Genomic DNA, 14,058 nt, shown 5'->3' with positions numbered 1-14,058 from the left:
GAAGGAGAAGACCTTCAGTCAAAGACAAACATCCAAACCGTTAACATTGAGAAATCGGATATTCTTGAGTTCATTAGACATTTTTAGGAAAAAAACCCAACAATGAGTAATATTTTAGATGTTAAAAATGAAGTGAATTTCGACGAGTCCATCACCGACTGGGAGTGGCACTCACACAATCCTTATAATTCTAATTCCTATTTCAACGGAGACGAGATCCGCATTCCAGTACATCAAACCGATGTGTACACCCTTCCAAGTAAAAGCTTCTTGTTGATTGAGGGAAAAGTTGTAAAGACGGCAGACAATACGGACGATACAACGACCGATTTAGTCAATAATGCAGCTGCATTTTTATTTGATGAAATAAGATATGAATTGTGTGGAACTGAAATTGATCGTGTGAAAAACTTGGGTATTGTTTCAACTATGAAAAATATACTTACAGCTCGTCCGGAAGACGCCAACTGGATGAAGAATGTTGGTTGGGATATTTCCAATCTTAACAATCAAGATGACAAAACCAGTTTTTCATTCTGTGTACCACTTAAATTACTGCTCGGGTTTGCCGAGGATTATACCAAAATTCTTTTAAATGTCAAACAAGAACTTGTTTTATTGCGATCGTCAACAGACAAAAACGCAATTGTTCAAACTACTCCTGCACTGCAAGATTGTAAAATTGTTATAAGTAAAATTATCTGGAAAATGCCATATATTCGTGTTGGTGATGAGTTAAAATTATCTTTATTAAAAATGACTGATTCAGACCAATTCCTGCAAATAGCATTCAGGAGGTGGCAACTTCATGAGTATCCTTCGCTACCCACAACAAAGTTTCAAACATGGACAGTGAAAACAGCCAGTATGATAGACAAACCCAGATATGTTATTGTAGCATTTCAAACTGCTCGTAAAGACAAAAAAGATAAGAACAGTTCTCACTTTGACTTTTGCGATTTAGAAAATATAAAATTATATTTAAATAGCAAATATTATCCTTATGATAATTTAAATGGAAATAAATCATTACTGTATGAACTGTATTCAAGATTTCAATCGTCTTACTATGCAGGAAGCGAAGATCAACCATGTTTAAATAAAAGTGTTTTTCTATCAAAAGCACCATTTTTCGTTATCGATTGTTCTAAACAAGTGGACACTTTAAAGACTGGCACTCTGGATGTGAGGGTTGAGCTGCAAACCACCAAGGAATTTCCAAATGACACAGCAGCATATTGTTTAATTATCTATGATGCTTTGGTTCAATATTCACCATTGTCTGGTATTGTAAAAAAAATAATGTAATATCTAAAGGTTATAAATAAAGAAACACAGGGTTTTTTCAAACAGTTGACTTTTATTTACAATTATCATCATCATTTTCCCAACACATCATGCACAGTATATATACCTAACAAGGTAGCAAACAGTTATTAAAGCAATACATTGAAAAAAATATTACAAACATGTACCTGACAAGGTACAAAATGAATATAGAAGTTGCAAAACAATTGTTAACAATAACAAATTATTGTGAATACATTGAAAAGAATTACAAATATACAAGGTGTGACAAGTTGTTAGCATTGAAGGGAATTACAAATATTTAATAATACCATCTTTTACAACAAACTTTCTATTCTTTAAACGAATATGACCATAAGGCAGTGTCTCAATGTTATTTTCACATATAACTCTTTTATCATCATTACAACTGAGTGCAATTTTATTCACTGTAACTGTTTGAACACAATGTTTTTTAGACTGAAACAATCTAATGTTCCTCCTGATTTTAGATTTATCATAGAGACACCGCTTATAATCATCAAAGGTTATGTGATTTTTTACTACAGTTTTAGTGATACCTTTTGCTTTTTTCAGTGACATATTTTTGTTTACTTCCAAATAAAAATCATTTAATGTTTTAAAAGTATACAGCTTTGGTCGGAGACCGATAAACTCAATTATCACAACGCCATTTGCCTCATCTTTAAAGAGGCCTAATTTCTTTTTGTTTTCAATTGAATAACAAACATGATCAGGCGGATAGTCAGACATGTCTAGGTGTTTCTTAAACTCTGGTCTATTAAAATCCGAGTACAAATCGTCTGTAAATATCTGATAAAAAAAACTGTCGGTATCGACATATAATAGTTTAAACATTTTATTTTTAAACATGTTTTTCATGATTCTATAGTGAAAGTCATACATATGATGTTTACTGAGTTCGAGCACAGTAAACCCCACATATATGGGCTTATCCAAGACTATTGTGTCTTTTTCCAATTCAACAGCACACAAATTATCACCGTAAATAATTCTATTTTTAAAATTAGGCTTAGTGATCAATTTGTTAAGCCGTTTTTCATTTGTCACAAGTTCAATGTTCACTCGTTTGCGAACATTCTCAATTGTCTTACCAAACATCGCGTTATTTAATAATTTATAAAAGTTTTTCTCAAACTCATTTTTAGCTGCTTTTCTTTTTTCTGTGTTTAGGTCTATATAGGGTTTCAACCAAGCACGTTGGCAAAACTTTAAGACTCTGTGAACTTTTATCAGAACCAATCCGTTTTGTAGCGCTTGTTTTAACGTACGAAAATGACACACATAGTTGTATTTATTTTCTAACGTATTTAACAATTTTTCCTGTTTTGACCATTCCGGACATTTTTTTACTGACAAAAACGGAAGGTCTGCATGTGAATCGTGTAGATATGACGGATAACCAACATCACACTCGATAATGTAGCCATAGGGTCCATCATCTGGTATTGATAATACATCAAAATTTTGAACCCTTTTATGACTCAACCATTTAAATTCCTTTTCCGGCATGGGTTCACACATGGAAAACCCATACATGTTATTACAGTCTAGATAAGTTAAATAAGACGTGTCAGCGGAAGGATTATAATGTGTACCCATATAGGGGTTGTTCGCCACCGCATGACGTTTCACACACATTGTGATGCCACCGCGAATGTTGTTTTCAATAAACAGATATTTTTCATAATCGTTAAACAATTCTAATTCCACCTTAGTATATTTTAACATTGCTGAAAAAGTAAGGCTCGGCACAGTCATATAATAAACAGGATCTAACTCGTAATTAGTTAAACAGATGTTTCTAAAATTCTCAAAAACATCGCACAGAAGAAGGACATCTGTGCGAAGATATAAATCGCTGTAATCACCTAAAGTGGTGCATTTAAATTTATTCCAGACCAATTGAGCGCGTTCATAATCCTTCTCTGACACGTGAGATTCAGTCATTTCATTGTAAAAACTTTCTTTGTCGGGCAGTTTGGTTTCATCTAGTTTAGCCCAAGAATCTGTATATGAATAGGGGTATACACCTTTTTGTCTCACTAAAGGGCGTTCATCTTCGACAAAAAATCTATCCAAGTGTTTAAACATGTCATCGGGTAAATTTTTCACTAGCGTATCCAAGCTCTCGCCTAAAAAGCGGTAGCTATCCAAAAATTTTATTTTAATATTACTTTTAGTATTTTTAATAAATGAAATATATTTCTCATTAGAATTTGGAATTACAATAACTCTCTCTTTATCACAACCTAATTGTTTAACAAGAAAGTGTGAATCATAATTGGAGGATCCGTGTAGAAAAATGGGTAAAAACTTTTGATCTTGTCTTTTTAAATTACAATTATTGCATAATACAGATCTAAACTTTCCTGACAAATGGCAATGATCTCTAATAGGTAAACACATTGCAGAAAACTCGACATTACATAGCTCACAAAATTTACAATTACTTATTTTCACTTTATCTTCATCGGTGAGTGGTAACATAGGCACATTTTTATCAAACAATTCGCCAATCAAATTTGCTAAATTTATTATATAGTCCATGAACACGGAAGATGCATTTTCTCCTCTAAACAAATATGGTTGTTTTGGTAGTTTGTTTTTAATAAAATCTGGTAGATCATCATCAATTACAAGATAGACACAAAAACTGCAAGGTTCGTGTTGTTGTTCTATAGTTGTGTATGTAGTCTTCTTAATATCTACCTTATTAAGAATACACTCAAAATCGCCATAAGCGACGATGGGCAATCTATATTTATGATGATAATCAGCAAATTTTAGAATTTTTGGAACAACAGGATTATTTTTGTTTTCTGCCATTTTTACTTTTACAGCTTTATTTACAGAACAATTTTGTTCGTGAAATGTTAAATTAGATTTCTTATGGAAGTGTGTAAGACATCTGCGGCAAAACACAGTTGCCCTCTTAGTTTTTGATATTTGACTGCTAAGTAATCTGGAAAAATTCTTAATATAACAATAATGACTATTGCCTTCAGCATTTGTTATTAATAATAAATCAAAATGTTCGTCTTTTACTCTCTTACATATCCTAAGAGGATACACATCATTTTTATCATTTAAACCATATACATTCACACTAACTGTAGGATTATGTTTTTCAAATTTACTAATATCTTTTAACGCAACTGGAAAATTAATACAAGTGAAATCAAATCTGTCTTCTAAATCTCTATATCTATTGTCTATTCTACACACCATTCTACCTTTAACATAACGAGATAAGAGAGCCCACTTGAAACACTCTGTGTCTGCAATATTTTTAGGATTTATTATGGCCATCTTTAATTGCACGCTTCTTGGAAGTGGGATATAAGATTTTCCACCTAATGGTTTAAAACGACTGAATCTCACCATAACGCCATCTACTTTATAGAGTGACCAACCACTCCCTTTACTTTGTTGCTCGCTTTCTTCAATACAAATTTTTTGAAATAATTTACGTAAAATACTGTCCAACGATGTGCTTGATAAAACGGTGTAATTCAAGGTTTTAAATGCTCTAGCTTGCTGTTCCTCTGTTAACATTTTGTAATATGTGCATTCTACCATCAAATTAAATTTAAGTGGTCCGAACATGTTTAGATAGTTTTTTATCAAATTCTTTATCTTTTCTTTAATGCTCACTAAAATTAGACATATGTCCTTAAAGCTGACGTTTATATTTCTATAGTAGTATGTTTTCAAGGCACCACCGAAAGCGCTTTTAATTTCTATAAAGTCTCCTGTTGGACGTAATGATAGCCGATTTTCTTTTCTAAATTTGGTTGATTTTGAACTTGTTTGATCAGTTTCCATTGGAACGGGTGTAACAAGTGGTTTTGGCGGTGAATCCATAACTAGTGTTGTCTACAGTCTGAAAAAATATATAAAGTAATTTTAATAATTTGTTAACAAAATAATTTTGAAAAAAAAATCCGCTTTATTTACACAATCCCCGTGGACCCAAATCCGGCGGCACCACGTTTTGTTTCATCCAATTTCAATACCTCAACCACCTCGGGAAACAAAGCAACCTCACAAATTAGCTGGGCAATCCTGTCTCCTTTGTTAATGGTAAAATCAGTGTTTGAATGATTGAAAAGCATTACGCATAAATTGCCTGTATAATCCGGATCAATAATTCCCGCTGCTACAACAACCGAGTGCTTTAAAGCCAGTCCAGACCTACTACCTATCCTACCATAGCAGTTGGGGGGTAATTTAATGGCGATGTCTGTTTTAACTAATATTTTACTTTTTTTCAATAAATTATAATTGTATGCACTATGCAAATCATAGCCAGCTGCATAGGGTGTAGCACGATGGGGTGCAAATCCATTTTCACTTAATTTAATGAATTGTAATTTTGTTGTCACTGAAAAAAACAAAAAAATTCAATAGCATTTTAAAGATATAAAAAACAAGTTTTGTTTGTTACAATACAATGTTTTTATTTCTTATTGTCGTTTGCTTCAAACGACTCGAATTTAGCATTTTTGATTTTGGATACCTTAGTGCCTATCCTAGCCAAAATATTAACTAACTGGTCTAATGTGTCCTGATCTTCTTTATCATTGGTGTTAAGTAAAAAATAACCTTTCTTGTTTATCTTTTGCCAGTAGAACTTTTCACTGCGACAAGACTTAAGGTCTTTTGTGTCTGTTATTTCTATCTTTATGAGATGGTTGCCCTTTTCTCCTGGGGTTGTAATTTTCCTTCTCAAATTTCCGGTGTTGTATTGAAAGAGTTGACTAATTTTCAATGAATTACTCTGTTTCTTCTTAAATAATTTAGCGAAATTGTCCTCACTGTCCGTATCATCATCCTCAGATGAGGAGTCTGAGGAACTTGAACTATGTTTATCATCACCGCTCTTAAACTTCTTTTTGTTTTTTTCATCAAAATCTATTTCTAATTGTGTGCGTTTTACTGGGTTTTGAATAGTCTTAGTGATTGCTTTATGTTGATAATTTAACACTTTGCGAATTATCGAAGCAATTTTTTGCACCGTGTTAAATGAGAAAGCTTTTTCATTAAACGGTTTTTTTTCTAATTCCGGCTTGAATATTTTCATCAAGTCTTCAAAATCCAAGTCGGTGAAACGGATTTGCTCTACTTGATTTTGTGACAATGAAGTGTCACAGTTGACATGTGTGAAAAAAATTTTGTAGAAATGTTTCAAACAAAAAAACAGTTGTACTAGAACAGGGTCATTCAACAATTCTTGAGAGTTCTGCAACTCCTCAATCACTCGCTCCCATTTGTTCAAACTAGATAATCCAATGATGTGTAGGTTTTCTAATATTTGTAATATCGTAAAGAATGTTATACCCAAGTTAGTTGTTGACGCCTGGGATGTTGATGGTTGCTCGGAGAAGGGTACTGTTATTTCTACCACATCGTCATCTCTTTGTGTGTTTACGCCAACAGAGTCCATTACTATAAAAAAAGAGGATAGTGTGTAAATAAAGCGTATTTTTTAAAATAAAAATTAGTATAAATTAAAGGAAAGTCAATCGCAAACTATTATTTTAAAACTCATTGCTATGTTTAATTTTACATAGTTGCTATGCAATTGTTTAGTTAAATATAATTTGTTTAATGACTTAAGTCACGGATATATCTTTGATTTTTTTTGATAGAAATTAAAAAAGTTAAATTGCAAATTTAAAGATTTTATTGTTGTCACACAACAAATTAGTTAACTCACTTTGTTTCGACGACAAACAGGCTGATGGCTTTCACCGCAAATGGAGAGACTCGTGAGATAGTTGACTGTGTTGGAGCTCGTTTGCTGTTCACGAACTGATGCTACAAAAAATACAAAAACTAGATTTAATTTCAATTAATAAAACTAACGTAAGAGTGTAGTCCTGTTGATATAATCAGTTAATTTAAAATAAATAAAATTAACATTGGAGTGTTGACTTGATGATATAGCCAATTAATAGACTGTTATCAGTTAATTTAAAATAAATAAAACTGAGATTGGAGTGTGGTCTTGTTGATATAGCCAATTAAAAGACTGTTATCAGTTTATTTAAAATAAATAAAACTGAGATTGGAGTGTGGTCTTACTGATATAGCCAATTAAAAGACTGTTATCAGTTAATTTAAATAAATAAAACTAGCGTTGGAGTACAGTTCTGTTTTATATAATTTGTTAATATAATGTTTTCAATCAATTATATGCTCTGCAATGAACTGTGGAGTGAAAAGGGTTATGTTATAATAAATTTTTTCTATTAAATTCAAATAATAAAATCTGGTCAATATTTTGTTTAAATTTAAAATAAAATCAATTCCATAATGTTTTCTTTTAATAAATAAATGAAAAATAAATTAACTACTCACGTTAGGAAATGATGATGATCAGAGCGGAGAGAGACGAGTGGTCAACTGCGAAGCAGGTTGTGTCTGTAGAAGCGATGGCACAACGCCTTCTTATAGTTGCTAATTGGAAATGTAAATGTTTGCTTCTCAAAAAGGAGCGAGGTTGAGTGTGATTGAAGGTTGGAGCGTGATCAAAAGTTTAATACAACACCGCGGCATAACAAACAACGTTTCAAACAATAAATTTACACAACTATTTACAAAAAAACAACTGTTTTATTAATCTCCTTTACTGTTTGTTTGCCAGTTAGCTAATATATTGTGCAAAATGTCTAGAGCATCTAATGATTCATAGCCAAACATTTTTGCCTTATCTATACAATCTTCATCATATGAATTTCCATCAATTATCAATAGTTTCTCATTTTGACTGTTGGTTAAAGTGTTCTCATGAAGGATATGCAATTGTTCGATATAATTTGAATCAATTCTTTCAGTTTCCTCCTCACGTGATCTGTGAGCAATTCGCTGCATACATACTTCTGGTGGTGTTTTAAGATAAACCACTTTGTGTTGTTCATATTCATCCAAATCTTTTGAAATTTGAGATTTTATATTTTCTATGATTGTTGTTTCTATGGGATGGAACACCGTAGCAGCCAGATGTTTGCAGAATATCTCAAATACGCTTAATGAAGATCTTTCCATTATAACAACGCATTTATTTTGAGAATGTTTAATCGCTTTCAACTCTAATTGTTTCACATTAAATAAAGCGTTAACTTGAAACGTGAAAGCCTATCTTTTAATGTCTTCATAGAAAAGTTTCAACAAATTATGTCCATTAAAATTTATCCAATCGTTGACAGGTTCTTCGATATGTATTACATTGAAACCAGAAGATTGTAAAATATTACATAGAGATTTTGCATATACACTTTTCCCAGCTCCGATATTTCCCTCTATCGTAAATATCATTTTAAATCAAAAATAAACTAACACACATAACAAGACTACAAAGTTGCACTGAATTCCTCTTGAACATGTTTCACGTTATATGCACAAACAAGTTTACATGAGAAGCATACTAATGAGCAAGGACTCACAGCCGAGAGTGTTGCGCGTGCTGAATATTTAGCGCATGACAAATACATTGTGCTGGAACCCGCATGGGTTTTGCCGTTCACGCGGTGTACACCGCTCTGTTCATCCTGGGATGAACATGGGCATGTTCATCTCGTGATAAACATGGGTATGTTCATCCCGTGATAAACATAGGTATGTTCATCCCGTGATAAACATGGGTGTGTTCATCCCGTGATAAACATGGGTGTGTTCATCCCGTGATGAACAGGGGTATGTTCATCCCATGATGAACATGGGTATGTTCATCCCGTGATAAACATGGGTGTGTTCATCCCGTGATAAACATGGGTGTGTTCATCCCGTGATGAACAGGACTGTGTTCTTCCCGTGATGAACAGGAGGGTGTTCATCCCGGGATAAACCGGGGGCTGACAGGGGGGTGTTCATCCAGGGTTCATGTTCCGGAACCCGCATCTCCTTACTACTGTCAGTAGTAAGGAGATGCGGGTTCCGGAACATGAACCCTGGATGAACACCCCCCTGTCAGCCCCCGGTTTATCCCGGGATGAACACCCCCCTGTTCATCACGGGAAGAACACAGTCCTGTTCATCACAGGATGAACACACCCATGTTTATCACGGGATGAACACACCCATGTTTATCACGGGATGAACATACTCATGTTTATCACGGGATGAACAGAGCGGTGTTCATCCCAGGATGAACAGAGCGGTGTACACCGCGCGAACGGCGAAACCCATGCGGGTTCCAGCACAATGGTAAACCCATGCGGGTTCTAGCACATTGGATGAGTTATACATTCATTAGTATGCTAGTCATGTAAAGTAGTTTGATTGATTGATTATAATTAATCAATCGATATAATCTATCGATATTATCAATCGATATAATTAATCGATATTATTAATCGATCTAATCAATCCATAGTTGTTTATATTGTGTCACAGTTTGCTGTGTTCCATCAATATGGATGTGAGCTCGAGAGAAATAATAAACATTTCAATGAATAAAATATTTCAAAGAAACCGTAAGAAGATTGATCTACGCAAGTTATTGTTAATTAAATTTGTTCTTGACCAAGCTAGGAAAACAAATATTTAAAGCATAGTTTTATTTTTACACATAACATGCAGTACTGTGTGGTTGACAACACGATTCGGTTACGCATACCAAGACATGTTTTGCATTGGGACTCAAGTGAAGATGTTTATTTGTGTAGGAATAGTGTTGCAAGCAATACATTTATTTTACTGTTTCAATACATGGGCTGGAACGTGTATCAATATAAACATTATACAGGTGTAAGTCCCAATTTTATGCATGCAAATAAAATGATCAAAGATTTCATAGACAACATGGAACAAATTCAACCACCTTCACTATTACTTCAAAATTAAATCATTTAATCCCAATTGCGCAATTCTCATAATTAATTCTGTCTGGTGCATCATCAGCATATATGCATGATCATCCATTACACAACAGACCACCAACCAGTGCACATCTCAATAATTCAGCTGGGTCTTATAAATTTACCATGGATTTTTTACTTAGTAAAACATTTGCAATTCATGACGAATTTAAAGTAGTGGTCAGTAGTTGGCAATTAAATTCATCAATATTTTTAGTAAATAAAGCGGATAAATTTGCTTATTTAGACATAGATAAGTGGACAGAACTTAAAAAGAGCTTGAGTGATATAGATGATGAAGTCAATAAACGTTTTAACAGTCAATATCCCACATTAGATTTGTCAACAGGAAAAACATTGATTATTACCAATAATTTTAAAGCTGTTATCACTAACTGGAAATCAAATACCACTATATTCATGGTTAATAATAATGGAAAATACCATTACGCTTTTATGACTGTAGATCATTGGAAAGAATTTAAGGAACTAGTAGAAGATATAGATACAGAGTTTAGGAAACGTTTCAACCATCAGTTACCCGTGGTTTAAACATAGACTTTTTTTCCAAATAATATCTAACATACTTGACTTCTAAGAATATAAAAATGTTCACAAGAAACTTGCAATTTTATCAACAGACTGTTAATTTTACGCAACTTTTTTTTACCCTGTGTGACTTTAATAAGCTATCTCAACACCTACACATTGGATGAGTCATGAGCTCATTAATATGCTAGTCATATAAACTCATTTATGAATGTGCATAAAACGTGAAACACACTTGAGGCGGATTCAGTTTTGATTCAGAGGATTACAGAGCTGTTGGGAGAAAATGGCGGCAGCACACGTTCTTTTTAAAGTCGATTTTTTCAGGAACAACGGCAAGTTGGTTAAAACAAGATATTTTGATTTTGATACAATTTTTGATGGAGTGATTTTTGAAACAAAAGACATTGACTATGTGTGTGTTAAGATGGTGCGGGGGGATTATGTTTCCACTTCAAATACCAATAGTGATTGGAAAAACAACGGGTTTAAAAAAGGAGATTTTGGTTGTTTAAACACTGCCGTTGATGGAGTATTTGTCTAATGATAAAGGAATACAGGTGAGTCTTATTCTTTTGTCACTTGTTAACTTACATTCATACAGTTAAGATGGAAGACGAGAGGCTGTTTAACATTTCACCTAAGTTGCGGGTCTTAGTGAGAAAAAGTGGGTTGGACACTTATCTTATGATAGAATCAAATGATAAAATTATAGTTTTAGATTTGGAAAAGTGGAAAAAATTTAAAAAATATTTACCAGTTATAAACACAGAATTTAATTTACGATTAGATGGATGATGCAACACTTTTCTTTACAATTAGTAATCAACACTTATTGCACAACCGGAAGTGCGACTAATAAGTCAGTGTATAGAGTTTATCACATAGTGTTTAGGCATTCAGTCATCATCCTTTCTTTGTGCGGCGCACATCGCCTCATTTGCTCATAGCAAGGTTAGTTGTTTGTATCAATATTAATGATGCCTCTGATTCATGGTGAAACGTTTCTTATATCTGAAAATTTCAAAGTGGTAGTCGATGATTGGTGTTTGAGTACAGTAATTCTTTTGATAAACAAAAATAATAATTTAGCTTATTTGGATATTGATAAATGGACAGAATTCAGGAAGAGCTTAACTGTTATTGATGACGAGTTGAACAAGCGTTTGAATGTCGACTATCCTGGATTCGATATTTTCCAAGCAAAAGAATTTATCATCACAAAAGATTTCAAAATTACTGCCAACAGCTGGAAGTCAACCACTGCTCTGTTAATTACCAATTCCGATGGAAATGCCAAACATTTTGTCATAATAAGTATTAATGAGTGGAATGAATTAAAGAAACGTGTAAACGAGATTGATGTTGAATTTAGAAAACGTTTTAACTATCAATATTCTAACTATTAAACGGGATTTTTTCAGATGTCATATATTTTGGACTTCCAAGGATTTAAAAGTGTTGCTAACGATTTCATAGTAAAAGAACTTGCGATAGTGTCTACAGACGGGCAGTTTTACGAGCTTCAGTTATTCCAACCACCCTGTGATTTCAATGAACTTCCTCAACACCTACAGAAACAAGTGGTTTGGCTTGAAAAACGATACCATGGACTTTATTGGGCTTCTGGTTACAAAAACTATAACAGTTTAAAAGATGTTTTTAAGTGTATAACTATTGATGGGACTATTTATGTGAAAGGTCAAGAAAAACAAAAATTTATTATAAATTTACTATCAGACTTTAATATCAATGTAATTAATTTAGAGGATCTGGGATGTCCAAACTTAAACATATTAAAACAACAGACTAATATCACGGCTATGAAACCATGCTGTTTCAATCACAACACCAAGTACTGTGCTTATGTTAACGTTCACGTGCTATTAGACTGGTGGAAATCCGAGGAAGCTTTTAAGAAAAAATTTGAAAAAGTTAATTTTGCAATTGATGAGTGCTTTAAAAACAACTATGCAAACATGACTGTAGAGACAATTAGTTATTTACCAAAATCTTTTATTGTAAATTATATCGACAATGTAGGATTGATTCATGATAAACTACCTGAACATTTGAAAAAAGATCAAGATGTGTTAAAAAGCATGAAATGTTTGGAACACTACTTTTGTTTGTCATCTACTGACTTACATCCTAAACGCAAAGATTGTTATTTTTGTAAAAATAAAATAAATTTATTGTAATAGTTTTCTTTTGTTTGTCTGTGCAGGAAATCCCACACATGCAAAATGTCCTCTTCACCATCCACAGAACCAGCATGCTGTAATATATTTAATTTTACAAAAAAAGATTTGTTAAAATCAGGTTTCTATCATACAAAGTATTTTGATAATATTGTTTGTTGTTGTTGTGGTTGGCAATCAAGTGATTCAAAATTATCACTGGAACATATAAATTTTATTCACAAAATGCAAAACCCAAAATGTAAAATGAGTAGCTACTTTTATTTTGATGTTGGTGACTATCTTGATTCTCTAAAGCATGTGAATGATGTAAAAAAAGTTATGAGACAAACATTTTGTACTTGGCCCAAGAAGAAGCCGACTGTTGATGCTTTTGTCGACTCGGGATTCTATTACAATGGGGAGGGCGATGCAACGACCTGCGTGTCGTGTGGGGTGGTCTTAGACAGTTGGGATGATTCAGATGATCCGCACACTGAACATGTTAAGGCTAATCCAAATTGTGAATTATTAAATGTATAAATAAAAGTGTGTTAAAAAAATGTGTATAATTTTTATTTTTTATTATCCTCATTCCTTGTAAAATGAGCAGGGCGAGAGCACTCATTGCTAAAGAGCTGCATAAACAGGCTCGAGTTAATTTCCCCAGAAGACATGTAGAGCTCAAGGGTGTTTCAGATCTATATCAAGCAGACTTAGTAGAGATGAGACCTTTTTCCAAAATTAATAAAGGTTTTAATTATATAATGACAATTATAAATTGTTTCACTAAATATGCTATAACCATTCCTTTAAAAACTAAAAAAGGAGATGAAGTAGCGGTAAATTTGATGCCTGTCTTGAAAGAATTTCCCATGAAACATTTTCAAACAGATCAAGGTAAGGAGTGGTTCAATGAAAAGGTTAAATCTTTATTAGACAAATACAATATCAATCACTATGCAACCTTTTCTACAAAAAAAGCTTCAATAATAGAAAGGTTCAACCGCACTTTGAAAGAAAAAATGTGGAAATTGTTTAGTGAAAATGGAAATTACAAATGGTTGGATTTACTTCCTATTTTAATTGAAACTTATAACAATACAGTTCATAGAACTACGAGAAAAAAACCTGTA

The 14,058-nt window shown here is 33.0% G+C and overlaps 2 protein-coding genes across 6 annotated transcripts in view; both read right to left on the bottom strand.

Annotated features, from left to right (window-relative positions):
• LOC128984776 (uncharacterized) overlaps positions 1-14,058 on the bottom strand; it is a 193,010-nt gene that overhangs the window by 138,270 nt on the left and 40,682 nt on the right. The gene's annotated exons all lie outside the window — the stretch shown is intronic.
• On the bottom strand, positions 1,484-7,746 carry LOC128985774 (uncharacterized). Of its 5 annotated transcripts, none has more exons than XM_054405634.1 (4): positions 7,696-7,746; positions 7,052-7,152; positions 6,673-6,780; positions 1,484-5,716 (listed from the first exon to the last, which is right to left on the bottom strand). In XM_054405634.1, exon 4 carries the CDS (start codon positions 5,194-5,196, stop codon positions 1,600-1,602), a length of 3,597 nt encoding a protein of 1,198 aa, XP_054261609.1. In that variant the 5' UTR covers positions 5,197-5,716; positions 6,673-6,780; positions 7,052-7,152; positions 7,696-7,746; the 3' UTR covers positions 1,484-1,599. The 5 variants fall into 4 exon arrangements, with proteins under 5 accessions (XP_054261609.1, XP_054261610.1, XP_054261608.1 ...); XM_054405635.1 differs by having other exon boundaries at positions 1,484-5,215; XM_054405633.1 differs by having other exon boundaries at positions 1,484-6,780.

Source organism: Macrosteles quadrilineatus, unplaced genomic scaffold (genome assembly GCF_028750875.1).
Source record: "Macrosteles quadrilineatus isolate MER2022 unplaced genomic scaffold, UCM_ALF_1.0 Scaffold_2__2_contigs__length_208266976, whole genome shotgun sequence".
NCBI lineage: Eukaryota > Metazoa > Arthropoda > Insecta > Hemiptera > Cicadellidae > Macrosteles > Macrosteles quadrilineatus.
Note: the sequence above shows the minus strand (reverse complement) of the source record. Positions and strands in the feature narration are given on the sequence as shown.